Source organism: Anoplolepis gracilipes, chromosome 16, assembly GCF_047496725.1.
Source record: "Anoplolepis gracilipes chromosome 16, ASM4749672v1, whole genome shotgun sequence".
Taxonomy (NCBI): Eukaryota; Metazoa; Arthropoda; class Insecta; order Hymenoptera; family Formicidae; genus Anoplolepis; species Anoplolepis gracilipes.
In genome coordinates this window covers 4940772-4962537 of record NC_132985.1, presented here as the reverse complement: position 1 = coordinate 4962537, position 21766 = coordinate 4940772, and the positions used below count along the sequence as shown (strand labels likewise).

Below are 21766 nucleotides of genomic sequence, written 5' to 3'. Positions count from 1 at the left end.
CAAGCAGTCTTTATATATACATGGCAAGCCATACATGTGGTCCGGGATATCCCGGCGTGTTTTATGCAGGTACGCAGGAAACTCAGACACTTTCGGGCCGTATCGAATCGGTTGTATATCATTAACGCAAACAAAATAAAGTCTCTTCTTTGTCAGTGTTAAGATCTGGATGATACGTTATACGTTATTCTCCGGGCGTCCCTGAGACGATTTTCTGCATGATGGAATGTTATTTCGTGAAAAATAGCACGGCTGATCAAGAAATTCTTGGTATTTCTTGACAGATCGTCTTTAATTTTTGCTTTCGAAAAATTTTAAGGTAAATGAAAAAAAGAGAACTGTCAAATCAGATAAATCGCGTACCAAAATATTTGTAAAAGTTTCTATTAATAATTAATTAAATTTAACCAATGCTTAAATTCATAATTATTGTTATATTATTTGAGATGCAGATTTCCTTGTCAAAATACTTTTAGATTCATTGTATTTAATAATAAACTGTTTAATAATTAAATTATATTTTTTAAATAAAATCCCTCAAACAACAAAAGGAGAATTCAACGATTGGTAGAGTTGCAGAGTATCCATAAAATTTTGGAGTATAATTGCGAAAATAAAAGTTTTCTTTATTTTTGGAAAATTTCTATAAAAAAAAGTGAAATAAAAAGTTTTACTTTTTTAAATCGCAAACACTATAATCAAGTATTTTAAAATATTAAAATGTCTTTTTAAAAATAAAAGTTTCAGTTTTTACAAAATGTTTACCATTAATTATAATAAATTTACTTTTTCACAATTTTTACTACCCAACCCTTTCAATCATTAAGCTTTTTACCCAAACAAGTCATTACATAACTCGATATTTAAAATACCATTTCTCAAGCTGTCATCATATGCGTATGTAATAACCTTCAAGTATTTATCGTCCAACATTACCTACTAATAATTGCCGGAATAGCTGGCACGCTTTAAAAACCGCGTAATCTTGCTTGTTTGAGAGATACATTAACGGTCAACTGATGACCTTGATTTTTCTCGGGGCTTCACGGTCTTAGGTCGTTGAACCAATATATTTCGGGATTCCCATCTAGGTGCTCTTAGTCTTATTACTACTAAAAACAAAACTTGATTGGAGGTTTGTAAAATAAACTATACAAACTCAAACTCCTCCTTTTAAATCTCTATCTCTAACTAAATATTAATTGCTTTTAAGATAGAACTTGATTAAAAACATATGTACGTTTCACGTTACTTAAAAAGAATGTCAATGTACATACATATATATTAAATATATATACGTGTATTATTTAATATTTATTTATAATTTATGTAAAAATTATTATTTAGATTGCAAAGCTTTGAAATAATCTTTACATATTTAATATACATATATATATATATATACATATATATATATATATATATATATATATATATATATATATATATATTAAATATATACAGATTGGAAACAATTGGGGAAAGTTGTACATTTGAAATTATTAATGAAATTAAAGAAATAAAAAAATTTTAAATAATATTAAAAGTAAATTAAAGGATAATCAGGAAATTATATAGGTAAAATTAGAAGACGACGTACATAAATTTGCTTCGATTAATTTTTCCATTAGCGGGCACTTTATAAATTCACTTAATAATGGAAATCCTTGTTATTATTCACAATTATGTAAAAGGAATTCATTAGCATGGCATTACTCATAAGTAGTATGAACTTCTTGTTATAATAGTGTCATGCGTATTTATAAATTACGAAATATATTTACTATTACACAGATACTTTAAAGTTTCCCCAATTTATTTAGATATTAGAGAGATAAAATTAAATTATATTCGCACGTATTTTGCAACGGAACCAAACATATCGTTACGTAAAATCTAAATTTGGAACTGTCAAGGAGGAACCGCGAATATTATACGTAATATTCGCATATTACTGTTTTTTTTCTCAAGCCAAATGATTACAAAAACTTTGCATAGCATGTGCAAGGAATCGACAATTTGGTAGACTCTTGTCTATATTTCTCGGAACATAACTTTTTTTTATACATATGTGAGTGGCTTTTAACGAAGCAGCATTTTTCTATTCTTGTAAAAACAGATTTCTTCAACTATACATATATGTATTGAAGATGCGCTTAGTGAATCTTAATGATATCGGTTCTTCGCTGTAAAATATAAAGTAGTTTCGTCATCGCACTTAAATTGCGTAAACACACTGCACAAAATTGCGAAATAAATTGTCAACCTAACCGGATGACCGCAATGATTGTTTGTCTTAATTAATCGCAATCGGAAAAAACTTCTTTTTGTGTACTACATTTCATTGTGAAACATAATTTCATATTATATGTAGCTTTAAGGCTCTGTCAATTTTTTAATCAGCTATATACATAAATTTAATTATAAATTTGCCAATAAAACTGAAAATGTCAAACCATTTAATTTGGCCATATGTCATTTTTTTCTTAATTTATTACGGACGATTAAAAATGTATATTGTCTCAACTTCGGATTATGTAACATTTATTATAACTTATCATTTATCTGTGTAGTTCGCGTTTTTCTTGTTTTGAGTCTGATGAGCAAAATGGATGAAATAAACAAGACTTTAGAAATTACGAAAGAACCAAAATATCTTTATTTTAATATTTTTTATTACATTAACATTAATCCTCAGATAAAATATTTACATACAATACTAAATATGTGAAAGATTTATTTTTATTAGTCAATTTTATTTAGGAAAAATACATTGCATATAAATAAAATATTGCACATAAGCTACAAATTTTATTATTAAATTTTGAATTTTCTTGAACTTTTTAGATTTTGAAAAAATTTAGATTTTTTAGACAACATATTATTGAATGTAGTTATTTAATAATAGCTTCTAGTTTACATAGAAATATTAGCTGCAATTGCAAACTACGCTATTAATTATTAGTAATAATTCTTTACATGTTATTATAAATTATGATAGTATTACATCTCACCAAGAAAATAACTAAAAATATCTGTGTATATATATTCCATCTTTAAAAAAAATTTATATACTATATAAATTAGTACATAAACATATTGAAACAATTGCAAAATTAAACAATTATACTCTGTCCAAAAATTATTCACTATGAGATAGTACAGTAATAATTTAAAGCTTGGTGTAGCCTAAAATAAAGATATATTGTGAATTTGTTATTTAACTTACTTATTTTAGTAAAGTATCTTACTTAATAAATTGCACAATCTTAAGCAAGTTAAAAATTATTCTTAAATTTTAGTTGTGTTCTTTCATGTAAAATATATATTTTTATATTAGCTAAATGTTACCTTTTCTTTAAGTATTCAAGATTTTTTTACAAAAGAAGACTAAAAAGAAATAGCAGACTCAAGCGGAGATTTTGCTTTTACCTTAAATTCCAAAACTCTTTAACTTGCCAATAAGATTGATCGCTTTAGAAGTTAATTATTCCTCGTATGGTTGTGGACGTCGCTTCTTTCTAATAGAAATAAACATATGCAAGAAAATTACATTACTTTTTATACATTTGATACATATTTGTTTTATATTTATTATATAATCATATATACATTACATAAACAATGAGTGTCAAATTAAAATTGAAGTAATTCGAAATTAAATTTTGTTTTTAACATTATTAAAATAAAAATATGTTTCTTAGTATATGAAGAGAAAGTAACGTCATGAGAAAAAAGTGAGAAATTAATAAAAGAACATAATTTACCCGAGAGCAGATCCGCCATATGCAGTGGCCACTGAACTAGCGACTCCACCCTTTCCGGTGGAATAACTATTCGCGATAGCCGTGATGGTACCAGGAGCGGAACCGGAAGATCCACGACGAGAGGCCAGTCTAGGGAAGCTGAAGACCATAGGGAAGAAATTGTTCAGATGAGGAAACTTCTGGCGACGCCGGTTGCCCTTGAAAGGTACAAACGGTACGACCGACTGGTCATCATCCTCGTCTTCCTCGTCTTCATCTTCATCTTCATCATCAATAACGGGCGTCTTGTGCGTCTTCTTGTGTGTATGATGCACTTTTGGTCGTTCCGTGCTGGTTGCGATCGGTTCTTCCGCTGATTGGGCAATCTCAGTGGTTGGCGGAATAATCTGTTCTGGCTCATGGTGTTCCTGTGTAAGTAGTGTATATGAATACGCAATATTTTATATAATTGTGCTGTGAGAGAATTACTTCACTGATATCTGAAGAGTTTAAAAATTAAAAATAAATTAATAATTTTTTCATTACTTGTGAGAATTATATTAATTATTAAGGGAATTGTGTTATCCTTTTAACACGAATTTTGATCCCCCAAATTATGTCTTATCTCTCTCTCTTACTTTAAAGCTCTTTGATAATTGTTGTACAAATAAATATTTATGTAATTATATAAATATTTATTATATAATTCAAAATTTTTAATTATAAATTTATTTTAAATCTATATACCTACAATTATTTATTAACAAATAATTATACATTTAAAATACATTTAGAACGAAAAATTTTAAATTACATAATAATTACACTAATATAATTATTTATTAATAAATTTATAAATTTCGAGAGTTTCATACCTGAGGCGTGGGATCCTGATGATAATGATGATGTTTCTCTTCTTCGTGATGGTGATGATCATGATATTGCTCCTCTTCGTGACGATGCACTTCGTTCTGATGTTGATAATGATGATGATGTTCCTCGTCCAAGTCCGGCGCCGCCTGCGCGTGGGCGCTGGACACTTCCGGTTCCTCGATGGGTTCCGGACCATGATTGAGATGTGTCGCGTGCATGCCGCTGAAGAAGGCCTGGCCACCCACGGTGTTTCCTTGCGCGAAGAGGCCCGTTGCATGGCCGCCGTTACCCGTGCGACGTATCGGCCTGTAATATCCGGTGAACATCATCGCCCTATGCGGATATGGACGGGCGACGGTTCTCTTTTCCCTCAAAAATATAACGGAGCTGTTGTTAGGATCCATGACAGAAGCTGTGAACAATGCAAATATTTATTTAATTCAAAAATAAAAAATATTATTGAAATCAATATATTATATTTTATATATTTGTTATTTTTTTATTCTCTGAAAACAATTGTGTCTAATAAAACTGGAGTATTTATTGTTACTTGTATTCTAGGGATATGTTTAATACATTATTTCTTTTACATATAATAGCTAAATACATTATATGTAAAAAAACTTGCATATTTTATATTCCTTATAATATAAAATAACTTTATAATATAGTTTTTTAAAAAATAAATTCCAAATGTAATATTCAAAATAAAGAGCATTAATTTTAATTTTTAACGCTTACTAGGCTTAGCTGGAATCACTCTAGATTCTGCTATCGCGATTATCGATGCGGTGACGACTAGAATAAAACTAATCCAGTTAGCCATCTTCAGCAGATTCTTAATCTTTCTTCAAGTTCCACGCAACGATCTCTATTCTCAATATTACTCGTTTTTCTTTAAAGATCCTTCCGGGAAGTATCTCCACCGGCTGTTTTTCTGCGATTGTATAGTCTTTGACAGCGATTCACTTCCACCGGTCTACTTGACGCACCAACTTTTTGCACGATGCTGCTATTCTTGGTTGTCACAATTGCTTTTATACCATGGAATACACGGACATGGCAAATACGTTTACACGGGAATATGGGATGGACCTATTGGTGGACACAAGGGATGTGGAATCCCCCACCCTAGGTTTCGTCAAATGGTCGCTCGTACGGCCAAAGAATTTCCGTAAAGCACGGCATCGTGGTCAACGCTACGTGATTGTCATGACCGATGGGACACATGGTTGATCTGATGCATTAATTGTGATGCGCACCGATCGTAATCTGAATTCGCGGGATCGAGTCGAAATATAGAAATGGCCATTCTCGATCAAACTGAATAAATAATAACGTGGGATTATTAATAGATACATATCATCATCTACCTGCGACGATAAAATATGACACAGTGTTATACAAACTCTGAATATCCGTTATATAGTTTAAATTTAAAAAAAATACAAAAAGGATCAATTTTAGATTAACAATGAGCTTTTAAATAATCTGTACAATATAATATTTTTAGAATTTTAGCAAAAATTTTAAACTATTTTTCTGATTTACAATTTATTTAGTTTGATTAATCAAAGAGAAAGAATATTGAAAGTTGAGTGAATCCTGTGATGAGAAGAACTCCAATTGACTTTTTAGTCTGAAACAAGGTGTTTATAATGAATTCCCTTGAGAAACAGCGAGAATGTGAATGGACACTGTCGTGAAGAGCCGATGACCAGACGCTTTTCCTCTTTCACGACATGAATTACTGAGTCATCTCGATTGAGACACGTGATAAAGAAATTTAGCGTCCCAGACAAACAGGCTCGCAGTTCATACATTTTCAATTGTTCTATAAATATGTGAGAATCGAAGGATTTTCCATTCACTTGCCAATTATTTGTCTCGAGCAGTATTTTCTTGGAAAGTTTTTAGAGTGTTCACCCGTCGTTTGATTTGTTTTATGTAATTTTCTTTTAAAATATTACATAGGTTCTTGAAATATCTCGGTGCATCAAATACAATTCAAAATTAATAATATATTATTTTTTACAAGAAAAATATTTCTGCTTGTGCATAATTTTTCCTCTCGAGTTATATAAAATAAGAATAAACTGATTAAATTCGAGAGAAAAAGTTTATTATATAAAAATGGAAACTTTATATAGCATGTCACCAAATAAAAAATAATATAAGATTATAATTAAATTTAATTATATAGTTAAATTTAAATTTAAAATAAAATTTAAAATAAAATAAAAATAAAATAAAATAATTAAAACATAAAATAAAATAAAATTCAGAATTTTAAATTCAAACGACGACTGTGCATAATGAAGTGCAACTGATATTACCCATCCAGAGAGAGTTACTGCAGAATATTTTGCTGCATTCGTCACAAACATAAAGTATGAATAGAGGCAGAGAGACATGTATGTAAAAAGAAGAGCATCCCTCAGTCTGTAATTTTGCTTTTCATCGCTACCTTTGAAGATGATGGAGTATGGTGGAAGGAACCATCAGTCAGGGGATCCGACTAGACAGAGCATTTTATGATTCCGGTCACGACCATTGGGACTCTTACGGATTCCCTGGTCGTTCCCTAAGAATTATTGTCGCCTCTGACCAGTCGCACCCGCGGATGCTCGAACATGTATAGCTGACATAATATTAATATTAAGAGATCACACACATTGAGAAGGAAGTTACGTCAAACGCTCGTCATTACCCATGTACGATTGACGCCAATTGTCCACCATAGGTTACCTAGAAACCATTTGTCCAGGAACTGCAGGAACTAAGAATAGTCCACGGAAATGTACAATAAAAGTTTTATCCATAACATCATAAACATAATTAAAATCGAAAACACGTATTAGTTTTAAAAATTGAAATATACTTTGTTGTAATTTTGTTAAATTAAATTTTTTTCTTATAAAAAATTAATATACTTTAGTTTAAAAACTTTCTAAAACTTATAGTCTTTTCGATAATATTTGAAATTTCAATTTTTAAACACTAGAAGACACTTTTGCAACATAAAATATTTAAATATTAAATTTTAAATTTATTCATAAATATTAAATTTAAACATTTAAATACTATATTTATTATATCGATAATAAATCCAAATTAAATATTCAATAAATGTTCCGCGTTTTTGTAATATTAAAATTAATCAAAATTATATGTTCATGCAAGAATTAAAGACTTTTTCTAAGAATTTTAGATGCGCAAATTAATTCGAAAATTGCGGATTTTAAAATAGGAAATTTTCATAATCTAACTATATGCATATATATATATATATATATATATATATATATATAAATATATATAATTTTATATAATTATATATAAATCTGTAGAGAGAAGCGTGTTGCTATGAAGATTAATTTAAATCCTTTCTGAGAAAAAGACGTATAAAAATATTCCAGTCAGATGAGTAGTGTACGAATTTTGCGATATCAACCGCGATACCTATCGTGTCTTCTTCCATCAAACACGCTGCTTTTTAATCCATCTGGTCACGCTCGGAAATACGATATGCGTGACTTGAAAAGCGGTGCGTTTCGGAGTTGATTCATGAAACAGGACGGAGTCACGACGTACACAACGTCCGCGATAGCGGTATACAAGTGCGATAATCGATAACTAACCGTGGTAATAAATAGTATTTTGACACTTTAAGTATCTAATTTTATTAGAATATTCAACTTTTAACGGGCAAATAAATTACAAACATATATGCAAGTAAATTGTTATAACATAAATAAGTTTAATAGAAACACAAATTCTTGATAAATTAAAAATGTTTTCTTTATTTGATAGCTAAATTAAATTGATATGTAATAAATGAGCTATAAATTTCATGCAAAAAGTTTTCAAAAAAACGTCGTTCTTTAATATAGTATATAAATATTAAATATTATAATTAATATCAATATTTAATATTAAATATTATAAAATATTATTTATAAATTAGAGAATTTATAAATAATAAAATAGATAATTTATAAATAATTTGACGAGAATTTATTCTATTTCTCACCGATAATTTAATCCAATTTAATCAAAAATTTGGATTTTTGATTGAAATTTTGATTAAAATAATTTATATGTTGCTTAAAATGGCTTGATTTGTCTGGAGATTTAAAATCAATAGAAAATATAAGATGAAAAATACAAGATTCAGTAACTTAATGATATGTCTGATATAAATTTTTGAAGGCGTTTCTAGACGAAGACAGAAAGTAGTCAAGTAATGTCACAGAATCTGTCTCAAATTTTTTAAAATTCTCAAAATATATAAAACGCGTGAAATTGTTGATATAAACTTAGTTATCTACAAAATATATTATATTTTTTATTAAAACACTATTATTATATCACGCATAATTGTCTAAAATTATTCTACATTACACTTTTTATTAAAATTAATTATAGAGATAATTTATTTAACTTTACAGAATATTATTGCAAAATTTTTATTGGCAATACGCTAACAAATCAATTTTAATATATCTTTGCATTTCCTATCATGTACAATTTTCTTCTTTGTTAGCTGCAGAGCACGTTGTATATTTAAAATTGAGACTCTTTCGTATCGGAGATTTTTGTAAATTATTTATTTTCTAACCGAATAATAAATTCATATCTCGTATACAAAGCCGGAGTGAAGTCGCAGAATCAAATGTCAAGATTGCAGAATTCCCAGGATTTTGTGTTACATACGACTCCCGTTTTCGCGAATGTCTACGCCAACGGACTTGCCGACGGAATCTCATTTGGTGCCATCACGTAGGCTGAATTAAGATTAGCCAATGTCGAATTACACGTGCTGCGACGTTGATCGGCTCACGTGTGACAAGCGGTCGGAAACGTGAGATCGTACTACATAGTTCAGTAGATAGTCTAGACTGTAAGATCTCGTCGAGTGATCGGCTGGTAAATGATGCTGATTAATTCGTGACGCATGTCAAATCGATGGGGGATACGTGCGAATTTGTCGTGCGTCAATTCCGAAGTAAAAATATTAAGAATATCGAATCACGATTAAGAAGAAGGTTTCTTGAATTTATTTGTATCTTTGATTTAATCATAACCTTGATACTTTCTAATAACTTTTTTTGTTCTGTTTAACATATAATATACATATATTCGTATATAAAATTATATATATTAATTTAAATATAGTAATTTAAAACATTTTATATACATATATGTATATATTTTTTACAAAATTTATAAATATATGTTAATTCTCTATATGTATTATTTATTTTCATTATATACTTGTTATTTAAATATTACATAACATTTTTAATAACAATTTTTTATCAAATTTTCAAATATCGATTTATGGTTCTATAATATCGTGTTTTTTATTAAGCTTAATTAAATGCTCATAATAGAGATTTCCGTCTCATTTTTTCCACATACTGTACATAGGTATATGAACTAAGGATACCCACGGTCTTATTTGGAAGCAAATCACGAAGTGTAATCCGGTAAATCCGGTAAGCACGGGTTGAAAGACCGCGTAACATTTCGCCTGCGGATTGCGTTCATTTTGCAAATTTTCAAAATAAAACGGTGGAGAGGTTCACGTGTTTGTATCACGGTTTAATATGTGTGTGTATTGCTTTAGACATGTATTCTATTCAATAGCGTAGGCAGGATGAAAGAGAAACATCGAAGAATATTTGAAAAAAAAATAATGGATGTTATCACATGATCATAATTTTTATTAATTTATTTAAAAATTGTTTGCATCTATTTAACACACATGTATAAGTTACAGTATTCTATATAATATTTAATTACATGCTTGTGTGCTTATATAAGTTTTTAGCAATGTCACGTTGCTGCGGATAGTTAAAACAATGCTAGTTAAATTAATGAAACAATCATCGCCTTGGAAAATTAAAATTCTGATATTTTATATCATAATTTTATAATATCAAATTAAATTTTATGATAGTAAATTAAATTATTATTAAAAATTTTTATTCTACGTAAAATAAAAAATATGATTTAATATTTTGAATTTGATAAGCGTAATCGGCCTTCTAGCTGCGCCACTGATGTTACTAATCAGCAGTCAGCGGATCGACGACGGATATTCCCGCTTTGGATTTAGCGTCCAGCTTTTCCAGGGAAGACATAAAATAGTTGCAGGTGCACCATCGTCGGCCGACATAAACGCCTGTGCGTATATGCGTGCTAGCGATATACACATACGCGAGACGAACGCTACGAATCCTGCATCATGATAGAGATCCGATGCAAATGCGAGATCAGACCGAAGACGAAACACCTGCGCCGGTCCATTCTCTTTACTGCCCGAGGAAATTGATCGGCTGGATTTGTATTCACATCATGAGAAGCTACTTCCGCCCTGGATCGATGCGTGAGATCGAGATCACTTTGACTTTAACGTAAGAATTAAGTATAAGAAATTATTTACATCATTCCTTTAAATATTCTTTACATGTAACACATAACTCTATTAATATTTTTACAATTTTATAAATTATTATACAAAATAAATGTATGTGATAAAATATTTATATAAATTATTAAAATACTATGTAAATGAAAAAAGATGAAAGAGATATAAATAATGATAAATATAATGAATATAAATAATAATTTTACATTGTGATTATATAAACGTAATGCTCTTTCTGTAATATTATTTCCGTATAATTTAATAATTATAAAACACTTGTGAAATAAAATTAATACATTATTATCTAGTAACTTTTTAAGAGAAATATTCTATTTAATAGGAATTGAATTTTTTTATCGAATGGCAATTTTATTTATTAAATAATTTCCTATTTTCAGTTGGATAAATATTTACAAGGCATAAGATGAGGAACGATGTGCGTTCTTGATTTCGAGCTCTCTAAATCAATATCACATCTAGCCACCGCTCGTATTTTTGCTTGCGTGTCGTAAGGTCAAAGCAAAACTATGACGAACAAACACATGAATGTGCCACGGTATCTGACTACGAATCACCATCATAAAATATATGGTGCTGAAATTAATGTTCGGAGACTTTCCTACGCATAAAAGCAAACGGTCGATCTTTTACAACTTAGCCGTAAATCGAAATCCAAAGGTCTTCCGGCACGCAATCGATTCGAAGAAAAGTTGTGATTTTTTTTCTCATTATGTATGCAGAGGAAAACCGTGAAAAACAAAATACCTGCAATTTTATTTGTCAAAGACGATAAACGCACATGACCACTCATTTTTCATCATTACTGCTCATGCTTATTAAAGATAATGTGAAAATTGCGTTCGGCTAATGACACGGAATAAAAACATTAATACACGTGTCAGTGAAGGGAAAAATTATAAAGTCTATGAATCCAAGAAATAATTAAATCAAAGAGGCAAAATATTTGAGAAGACATAAATCTAAAAATCAAGAATTTTAAAAAGATTACTCAATGAAAATCAACAATTGTAATTTATTTATCAAGATTTATGGAAATCGAATAAAAATTTTACGAAATCAAGGCTCGAAATAATAGATGACAAGTGTCATTACGATCTTTTCTATCTTTAATGCTACTGGTGTTAAAACTGAACAAGCAACTTATTATTATTGTAATTTCAGTCGAGAGATGAGTTTGAGAAGATAAGAAGCTAAACAAATAAAAGGCGTATTTTGGATGTGCTGTCACGTGCCGTGGGTGCATCGCATGTAGTGTAATGCACGCGATGTATCGCTGCATAACAATCATGATAGCGGCTGCCTTTTGAGTGCTGGTTGCCATATTTCAAGCATCCGATCTTTTTTTTCGGCTCACATGTGAACGCGGAATGCCTGACAATTGGTCGGCCATTGCGGCGGCTATATTGTGCGACCATGATGACGTGCCGTCATGTAAAAGCGTGTATATTTGTAAAAAGGCATATTTAAATCGTATTTGTTGCTATCTCGCAAAAATTTATCGCGTTATTCCGTTGTGTTGCATGAATAATAATCTTGCTGTACTATTTTGACTCTTGATATTGTAATATCAAAATCTAAAATTATTAATCGTAGATTATTTTATAATGAAATTTTTATCTAAAAAATATAATGTAAATTATATCTTTTTTAGATGTTGAATATGTAATGACACTATTATCTGTAAGAATAAACTATTTTTATTAATTTTTATTTATTATATTAATTTTGCCAATTTAGATTTAGCATTATTAAAGTATTTAATTTAAAAAAGTATTTTCTTAATTTTTAATCAATTCTAAGAATAAACTGTAACAAAAATAATTAAATAAGTTGCAGTTAATAAAACATTAGTTGCATTAAGAAAAGAACTCAATTTGATTTCTTTAAAACAAATTTTACTTTTTTATTTATTTTAGACGAAAAAATATTGTATTTAGCGACAAAAAGAAAGATTAAATGTAATTTATATTACACTCTTTAAATAGAAATAGATCCCTTTACCCTTTCTTTACTGTCTTTCAAGAGAGGTTAGAGTTTTTAGGAAGAAAAGTAATACATTATTAGCGCAAAATGAGAAAGCTGTAAGTGTTTTATGTTATGACACAGAAGAATTTTATTGTCCTTTTTGTTACATGAACCGTGGCCTAAAAATTCGTCGAAAGAGGTGTGATCACAGATGAGGGTGTAGAGGGCCGTGCGGTTGTCCTCAGAGTAAAATTTTCACCGTTTCCTAGATTTCAGCAAGTATCCCGCGACGCCCAAATCCAGATACCTGAAATATTACATGTATGTTAAGTAGAAACAGATTTCATATACATTTTTAGTGTAATTAATATTAAACGCAATTTTGCAAATTATTTTATTATTTATTTAAATTTAATATAATTAATATTAAATTTAAATAAATAATATAATCGCAAAAAGATTAACAATATAAACAATATTAAGATATAAATAAAATATAAATTTTAATCTTTTCTTATATAGTTTTTAAAATTAACTACATAAAACGTTTCTTTCCAATCTTAAATTTATATTATAATAATATAATTATTAATCATATATATATGATTCAGATTTTATTTTAAAAGAATTTTGCATTAACATATATTAATGTCTTTTTTGTTATCAGAAAAGAATTAAACGCCAATGAATTTTATTTCCACAATAACTGTTTAGCTCAATAAACAATAATTGAGAAAATTTGCCAAAAATTTGGCAATATTAAAAATATTATTGGTAAGTTGATATCAACCAAAGTTTCTTAATTTTGTTTTAAAAGTTATAATTATATATATGTACATTAATATAATTTAAATTAATATAATACATTAATATAATTTAGCCAATTTAGATTTGTATTAATATTTTGGTACTTTTTGCCAGAAAAAAGATTACAAAAAGGATTACATTAATTTAAATCAGATTTTATCAATAAATTGATTTTTTAAAGATAATATTTTTCTTTCTTTCAATTTACCTCCTTCGTGCTGTAACAATGCCACGTTTCTCTCTTTTTTCCAGCGTTATACGGCTTCCATCGGTGGAAACGAGTCTGGATGCAATTGCAGTCGGTTTTTCTGGTGGACCAGTGGTTCCTGACGGTACGTTCGACAATCTTTTACCTTGACGATTTTCCTTTGATTTCCTTCTGACGTTTAAGTCCGACGATACGACAATTTCATCAAATGTCTGGCCGAAAAATGCTGCGTAATTATGGAGAAAGTTAATACAAAAACAATATGAATATAAAAGAGCTATGAAAGAAAGAAAATATAAATTAATATATTTTAATTTAATTAAATAAATCTTTTTTTTTATAAAAGAAAAACAGATAAACTTGAAAATAATTACATACAGTAAGTTTTTTTCCAAGGCAAAGAAACTTTAAGGATTATTAGATTCAATTAATTTGATTTTCATTTTAATTTATACGTATATTTACCCAAAAATATATATAACACAAATTAATTTAAGAATCATAGACTTAATACGTTTTATTTTGTCTTTATACTTACGTTTTTCATTAGATGCCGTCTCCTGAGCATTCATGATGACACAGATTGAACTGAGTATTAAAAGGGCTAAAACTCTTATCATTTTGTAACGGAAATTTTAATATGTCCAAAGATCGAAATTTTTGTTACCTACAAAGGAAACAAATAAAAACAATAAGATGTAAGACAAGATCCATAAGATATAAGATAAAATGTTTCAATGCAATCTATTCCAGCATTTATATTTCTAATTTCTTTTCATAGTTAATAATATACATATAAATTAAACTATTATTAATATATTAATAATTATATCTCTGATTAATGTCATTCTTTGTATAACTACTTTACGCCTACGTAATAAGGAATTCTCAACATCCATCGACTTTACAATTAGACAGAGGCGTTAAAAGACCTTCGATGATTCCGTAATCACTGTCCGTAAGAACACGAGTTCGAAGAATTAATAATTGAACACTTTCTAGAGCGGTCAGCATTAGTAGAATGTGTTACGTAAAAGCAACGAGATTGTGTAATTCGACGGTGTTATCGCAACCCGACGGTCACGTTGATGTTACGCAGAATATACGCATTTCATATGTAGATGATATTCAATTATCTCTTAAAAATAAGTATTTTTAAAAAAATGCCCGCTGAGAATATTTTATAAAAAATTTATGCAAAGTGTTTATTTCACATAATAAAATTAAATTAAATTAAAATAAAAAAACAATAAAATTAAATTAAATATGTGATGTAATAATACGCTGTATTTATTTTTTTCTTGCCTCTCCAACTTCTAGTAAAAAAAGTAACTGTATCAGTATTAAGCTCTCAATCACATTAACGTGAATGCAATAATGAACAAGAATAACGGAAACTCGAAAAGATATTTTAGAGCACTAAACTAAATTTTGTTATGAATTAAAATATTTTTCAAGTCTTTGTATATTATTTTCAATTCTTTATAAAATGCAGAGAGTGAGCTCAATTATAATAATTAATCGCATGTACATTGTTTCCGATGTAATTTCTACACCTCGGTAATATTGATTCAAGGAAAGACGAATAAAGAAACCTACCGAGGCTCATATCGATTGCGAGAAAAAAAAATCGTAATCAAATTCACTACGATTGATTTTTATCACTGTTTATCGCGCGACGTTCTTGCCTGCGACCTCGCGATAGAAAAAAGATTTTTTCTTATGATTCGAGGTAGGGTTCACTTATTTATATCAAAAGGGACCTAACACTTAGCAGTATGTACATCTCGACTTACCGGCGATAAGTTGAGGATACTTTCCGAGTCGACAACCGCACGAGAAATGCGAGCACAATGACGCGGGAGCCTTCAAGAAAACATCGCGGGTTTGCTATAGTTTGTGGAGAACAGGAACCCGGGTACCACCAGGAGAAGGCGCTTTAAAGACGTCATGTACTGTAGTTTGTTGCACCGGCCGGACCACTTTCTATTTCATTTTTTCCTCTCGATTCCTCCCTTCTCTCCCTCTCCCTTCCTCCTTCTCGCTCTCTCTCTCTCTCTCTCTCTCTCTCTCTTTTGATTTTCTCTCGCTTTAGTCGAGCAATTCTTGTATTCTTTCTCTTTTTGCTCAGACGGAGGGACTGGTTTACCGGCTGGCAGGGCCGTAGGTGCCCAGGAGCGGCTAAATAATGGTTAACGACAAGACGGATCTTTAACGAGCCTCTTTGACGCATCTCGAGTGTCGTGGATGTTATTTCTTTGGAGTAGACGTCGCTATGATATAGGATTGTTCAAGGATCGGCCGATGATCTTTCGAGATTATTTTTTTTTTTTTTTATAGATAAAGATGTTGAGATATCAATAATTGTTCATTCAAGATTTTAGATTTTATATTAATAATGATGATGAAATCAAGTTATTTATCCTGAGATATTAATATTAATTCGGGTCTCTATATTTTGATTTTAAACGATTTTGAAACATAATCAAACGGTTTTCTGTAATTTACACAATAATAGAGTACTTTATTCATAAGTATTATTAATTAAATAATTTAATAAACTTTCAAATATTCGATTTTTTTTTTCCGACTCCGCATATAAAACACAACTATAAGGATGCATTTTATGTAGATAAGTCAGCTTATATATAAAAAAGTATAATTATTATTTAGTAAGCATTTTATACAAATAATTCTAAGAAAGAAATAAAAGAAATTTTTAATAAACATATTAAATAAAGCATGAAAATATCAGTCATATAATTTTCATTTTTTCTTTCTTATGAGTTTCTTTCTTTCTCTCTTTTCTTAAATATATTTATTTATATTTGAAAGAATTACTCGTAAAAAAGATTTAATATATTTTATTAATAATAATTAATAAAATTACAAGATTGATTATTCCTTCTGTGAACAAATGTGTTTTCTATTAAACAACAAATAAATAATCTGCATCTTGCCGAAAATTCGCCTCGACGAACGTATCCCGTGCATTCGTTCTCGATAAGGGCGCCGCTCTCTTTGGCTGTCTGAGAAAGGAGAGAAAGAGTATGTATCCTGAAGCGGAGGACGCTGCACCGGCGAAGGATCTCGTGTGTGCAGCTCGTCCGGTCATTGCACGGGACTTTTCGGATCTCGATTTCAGGTCCTCGCTCTTGTAAAAGATTACAGAGCCTTCCTCCTCTCCCTTTGGCTTTCCTATCCTTTTGTGCCGTTTATCCCAGCGACCCTTCGTCTCGCGACCCGGCGCGGCGTCTCCCTCCCTCCATCGCTTCTCGTCCACCAATTCCTCTATCCTTGCTCTTCTCGCGTTGGGTTTGTCCTATGTCTCGCTTGTTGTTGCGCGAATCGCGGCGCTACGTCGCGGTATTTTTGCCGGCTTTTTTTTTGGAGAACATCTGGTAGTTGGCACGCGGACAAAGGAAACTTGCTCTCTCAGGAAATCTTAGGAGGCAAGGGGGTGGCTCGCGCCCGCGGTTAGGCTTATTTACTTGTTCCTAGTGACGTAGAATGTTTGTAAACAATGGGCCCACAATAATGGGCGGAGAAACGATGGCAGTGAAATAAATTAAGGGGTGATAAATTTCGGGACCGTACAGTTCCTAGTATCTGCAAAAGACAGAAGAAAGTGTCGAAAATAATTATTGCACTTGAAATATATATTATATTCTTTTGCTTTTTTCCACTAGTATAATATTTATACCCCCCCCCCCCCCAGTTTGCAAATCTATAATTATTTAAAAAATATAATAAAAATATACTTAGTAAGAAATATAATAATAAATATGCAAAAATATAATATTAATAAATAATTTTGAACAAAAGATTAAGATTTTTTATCGATTAAATTTAATGTTAATAAAAAATAATTAGATGAATTTTGTTTTTATGTAGAGAGAGAGAGAGAGCTGTGTGTAAAGATAGTCATTTTTAAAGGATGCATCACGCAGATTTTATTTTTAACGGCTTTCAGGTAGCTGAATCATCTTCAATGAAAAGAAATAAGCCTCTGGCAATCCGCTAACCACATATAATGATTGCGTAGAGAAGGTCGCGTCGACACACAACCGCGGATTACATATGTTTAAAATCGAATTACGAAAATGGCAAAGGCGGACGCATCATTGTTTCTCGATTTTACGTCGCAACATAATAAAACGTTTGTAACGTTACGCAAAAATATTAAACAGGCGCAAAAAGATTTACAAGCGTAAACTTGAAAGTCTAGAAATTAATGAATTATATCGAGAATCACAATTGAATAAAAATCACTTGGCATAATTCTAGAGATGCATCTCGAAATTAAAAAAAAAAATATATTAGAATAAATTAACTTTCGTATGTAAAATTTATGCATCAAAATGTCAAATTTAAAATTCAAAATTGCATCACACTCTTGTTTCCATGATTATTTTCTACGTCGACAATCCGAGACGACCTGATTTAAATTCGCTCGCGTCTCTCTCCCCGGGGGCTATCTGACTCCCTTCGGAAGGAACAATGGCCATTTACTGCATGTCCAAGCGTCGCAAGTGTGTGCATAATCGACACTCCGATTCGCGTGTAGGTGCATCTCTCGAGAGATGAAAACGCGGACCGGTTCGCGCCGGACGCGAGGAGCCGGGGCCGGGACCGGGGGTCGGTCCGGGAGGAGAGTCGTATACCTAGTCGGGCCCCAAAACAACAATATGGCGTCTGGCCTGTGTCCCTTTAAAACGAGTTAATCCGTCTGTCTGGCCGTCTGCCGATCGCCTGAGAACCAAGAAGATTCATTTCCCCTTTGTTCATTCTTTTTCACACGTACCCCGAAAGGACCATGCTTCAATGGCACAATGCGCAAACTCACATTCGCGGGGCCTTTCCGGGCAGGTCCCATACACACACACACACACACACACACACACACACAAAGACACATGTACGTATACGCATGTATATACTCGTTCGCTCGCGCGCGTATAATCGCCGCGCATACACTCCCGGCGAGAGTGAAATACGCCCGTGCTCTCCGACGAGGATTGTTGCGTTTTTCGGGTAGGGCCCGGTAGGGCCCCGCCGGACAGATGTTTCATCCGCGATCGGTCAACAACGCGCGGCGCGGGCTGTCAGGGGCGCAGAGCGAGATCGCGGCAATATAATGCGAATCGCGGATTCCCGGGGTCCGAACCGCCGCGTCGTGGCCCCGGGTTCATTGACCTTCGCCCGGGACGAGCTCGACGCTCTCAATTTCGTAGGCGGCCGCAACCTCGCAACCTTGCAGATATTACGAGCGATGCGGCAGCATCCTTGGACTTTAAAACCCTTCTCAGAAAGGATGTAATATTCAGAGAGTATATCCGGTATTTTATCTATAATATATATTATAGAGTCGTTAAACGAAATATTTCAGCACGGTTTTCATAATAAAGTAGAAATATTATGTAATTTAAAATATAATAAAATGAAATGAAAAATCAAATATTAAATATATAAATTATATATTTTGAAAAATAATTATCTTGGCTGGCATGATGTAAAATCTGACAATCTTGACAATCATAGTGATAATCTTTATAATACAATAATTAAATATCTTTTATAAAATTCTTTCTATCTTTTAAAATATAAAAATACATATGATTTTTTTCTCTTACATCAATTAACATATTTAATTCTTCACTTATGTATTATACAATAGCTACATAAAAACATAATAATGATAAAAAATAAAATAGGATATTTTTATGTAGGTCTAATAGATATCTTTAATTAATTTAAGGTGGATTTGTAATTAAATATACATATAACGGTTTACAATATATTAAAATGAAACTGAAGAGATCTCTGTGCCGAAGATATAAATACTTACTCTTTCAAAAATTCAAAATCCGTTATATCCCGACGAAGACTGAGCAGCGCTAAACGAAGCTGAGAAAGACCCGATGTTGAAGCTCGCGCTCTGTGCATTGGCCCCGCTCTGTCCTCCACCATAAGGACCACCTCCACTTATGGATCCAGCTGATGCTGAGGCGAAAGACGCTCCTTGTCCGGTATAGTGTTGGTTGCCGTAGTCCGGCTGCCATCTGCGTGAATCAGAAAGTAGGATGTGAACGATTACTTTTCTTGCATTCTCCAATTATGGAGAATATACATTCGTGGAAAACTGGAAACATGTCAACTCTCATCACGTTTAAAGTAGTCGTTATTATTTATTGTTTTTTTTCGGTAACTTGATGTAACTTGACATTTTATAAAATATAAATTTAATATTGCTTTTACAAAAGTAATATTTATAATACAGATATTTATTGAAAAAAATATTCTGTGTGATATTAATTAGTTCCTAAGAAATCATTAAATGTTTAAATATGTGTAACTTTCCCTGAAATATATAAGATCAGATATTTTAAACCAGATACATATGTATATATGATAATTATTGTAATTTGTATGTGCAGTATTATTTTTTATATTTTATAAAAATTAATGACAGAAATACAATTACAATATTAATTATGAGTAGCATTTGCATGTGATTTTATTAAATGGAAAATTTACATACCCTCCACCGCAACCGTAACGGCGACATCCATATCCTCCATGAGGCTTATGATGATATGGTTTATGGTGGTTAAACTTTCGTTTGTTTCCAAAAGGGAAATAGCGTGCATTGTCATCGTAATCAGAATAATCGCCGTAATTACTCAATAAACCGAATTGCGGCGATCTCTGTTTTCTCGGAGCAACTAGATAATATGTAATAGTTATTATTATTTATATATTAATATTTAAATAATATATTCGAAGAAAAAAGATAATTAATATTGCACAATTTTCTCAATTAAAAAAATAAAACAATGTTATTTATTTAACATAAATTTATGTACGCTATATATTGTAAAATTTAAAATAATTTTTATTATTTGTATAATTAAAATAAAGTTTTAAAAAACTTTTAACAATAAAATTTTTTTTTATGTAAAAAGAGAGAATTGTTATTACTATAATTTGTTATATTATTATATAAATTTATTATACAAAGATGTAAAATCTCTCAACTACAAATTAAATAATTTTATTATTTTAATATATTATTATAACATTTATCAGAGCAAACTAATTGTATTAAAATAAATTGTCAATTAAATCTTTAATCACTAACCAATTTCAGATACATTGTTCACAGCTATCGCAACTGGATCTAGCACATCAGAATTTGTCACCATTTCCGTCGGTTTGCCAAGCGATTCTCTACAAAAAAACACTCCGAGCACCATCATTAAAAGTAAGACTCTTCTCATCGTGAAACAGAAGTATTACTCTTATTTGTCGAACGTCTCAAAAACGATTCAAAGCTGTTCTTATGCTCCACGTACTTTTATAGGAAACCCTTTCACTGTCAAAATTCAAGGAAGTCACTCACAATTTCACAATGCCACGAACTCCAAAGAGATATTAAGAAATGGCCATTGGTCCTCACAAAGTGGACGACCTTCCGTTCTTTTCCAGGGACGACCGGAAGTTGACCGAAGAATAACACACGTATGCAAAGAGAGAGAGAGAGAGAGAGAGAGGAATCTTAATATATTCTAATAGAAATATTAATGTGACTTTGACTTTGATTAAACATCCGAAGGATTTATTGCATCTTTATTCCGTTATAGACTATTATGTACATACATATGCTTCTCATAATATTCCAAGAAACTAATCTTTCTTTTCGAATCAACA

The 21766-nt window shown here is 30.8% G+C and overlaps 3 protein-coding genes across 6 annotated transcripts; all 3 read right to left on the bottom strand.

The window, feature by feature from the left end:
- Nucleotides 1-3302: 3302 nt before the first annotated feature.
- On the bottom strand, nucleotides 3303-5606 carry LOC140674525 (uncharacterized). The gene is made up of 4 exons (XM_072908116.1): nucleotides 5361-5606; nucleotides 4622-5031; nucleotides 3768-4174; nucleotides 3303-3521 (listed from the first exon to the last, which is right to left on the bottom strand). The coding sequence occupies exons 1-4, from the start codon at nucleotides 5443-5445 to the stop codon at nucleotides 3488-3490; spliced, it is 936 nt and encodes a 311-aa protein (XP_072764217.1). The 5' UTR covers nucleotides 5446-5606; the 3' UTR covers nucleotides 3303-3487.
- Nucleotides 5607-13164: 7558 nt separating this feature from the next.
- On the bottom strand, nucleotides 13165-16004 carry LOC140674497 (uncharacterized). 4 transcript variants are annotated; one of them, XM_072908070.1, is made up of 4 exons: nucleotides 15853-16004; nucleotides 14595-14723; nucleotides 14057-14282; nucleotides 13165-13348 (listed from the first exon to the last, which is right to left on the bottom strand). In XM_072908070.1, the coding sequence occupies exons 2-4, from the start codon at nucleotides 14674-14676 to the stop codon at nucleotides 13297-13299; spliced, it is 360 nt and encodes a 119-aa protein (XP_072764171.1). In that variant the 5' UTR covers nucleotides 14677-14723; nucleotides 15853-16004; the 3' UTR covers nucleotides 13165-13296. The 4 variants fall into 4 exon arrangements, with proteins under 4 accessions (XP_072764171.1, XP_072764173.1, XP_072764174.1 ...); XM_072908072.1 differs by lacking the exon at nucleotides 15853-16004 and adding an exon at nucleotides 14931-15071; XM_072908073.1 differs by lacking the exon at nucleotides 15853-16004 and adding an exon at nucleotides 14965-15057.
- Nucleotides 16005-16965: 961 nt separating this feature from the next.
- Nucleotides 16966-21365, bottom strand: LOC140674626 (uncharacterized). The gene is made up of 4 exons (XM_072908297.1): nucleotides 21198-21365; nucleotides 20598-20781; nucleotides 19905-20118; nucleotides 16966-17665 (listed from the first exon to the last, which is right to left on the bottom strand). Exons 1-3 carry the CDS (start codon nucleotides 21334-21336, stop codon nucleotides 19917-19919), a joined length of 525 nt encoding a protein of 174 aa, XP_072764398.1. The 5' UTR covers nucleotides 21337-21365; the 3' UTR covers nucleotides 16966-17665; nucleotides 19905-19916.
- Between the last annotated feature and the right edge of the window lie 401 nt (nucleotides 21366-21766).

What these genes read in the sequence shown, in the direction of transcription:
- LOC140674497 (XM_072908070.1), bottom strand. Translation starts at nt 14,676, where the DNA reads ATGATAAGAGTTTTAGCCCTTTTAATACTCAGTTCAATCTGTGTCATC. An exon ending in GACGGCATCTAATGAAAAAC is followed by an intron (nt 14,283 to 14,594) that starts GTAAGTATAAAG and finishes ATAATTACGCAG; the next exon opens with CATTTTTCGGCCAGACATTT. An exon ending in ATTGTTACAGCACGAAGGAG is followed by an intron (nt 13,349 to 14,056) that starts GTAAATTGAAAG and finishes GTAATATTTCAG; the next exon opens with GTATCTGGATTTGGGCGTCG.
- LOC140674626 (XM_072908297.1), bottom strand. Translation starts at nt 21,336, where the DNA reads ATGAGAAGAGTCTTACTTTTAATGATGGTGCTCGGAGTGTTTTTTTGT. An exon ending in GAACAATGTATCTGAAATTG is followed by an intron (nt 20,782 to 21,197) that starts GTTAGTGATTAA and finishes CATATTATCTAG; the next exon opens with TTGCTCCGAGAAAACAGAGA. An exon ending in CGTTACGGTTGCGGTGGAGG is followed by an intron (nt 20,119 to 20,597) that starts GTATGTAAATTT and finishes TGATTCACGCAG; the next exon opens with ATGGCAGCCGGACTACGGCA.
- LOC140674525 (XM_072908116.1), bottom strand. Translation starts at nt 5,445, where the DNA reads ATGGCTAACTGGATTAGTTTTATTCTAGTCGTCACCGCATCGATAATC. An exon ending in AGTGATTCCAGCTAAGCCTA is followed by an intron (nt 5,032 to 5,360) that starts GTAAGCGTTAAA and finishes CATTGTTCACAG; the next exon opens with CTTCTGTCATGGATCCTAAC. An exon ending in ATCAGGATCCCACGCCTCAG is followed by an intron (nt 4,175 to 4,621) that starts GTATGAAACTCT and finishes CTACTTACACAG; the next exon opens with GAACACCATGAGCCAGAACA.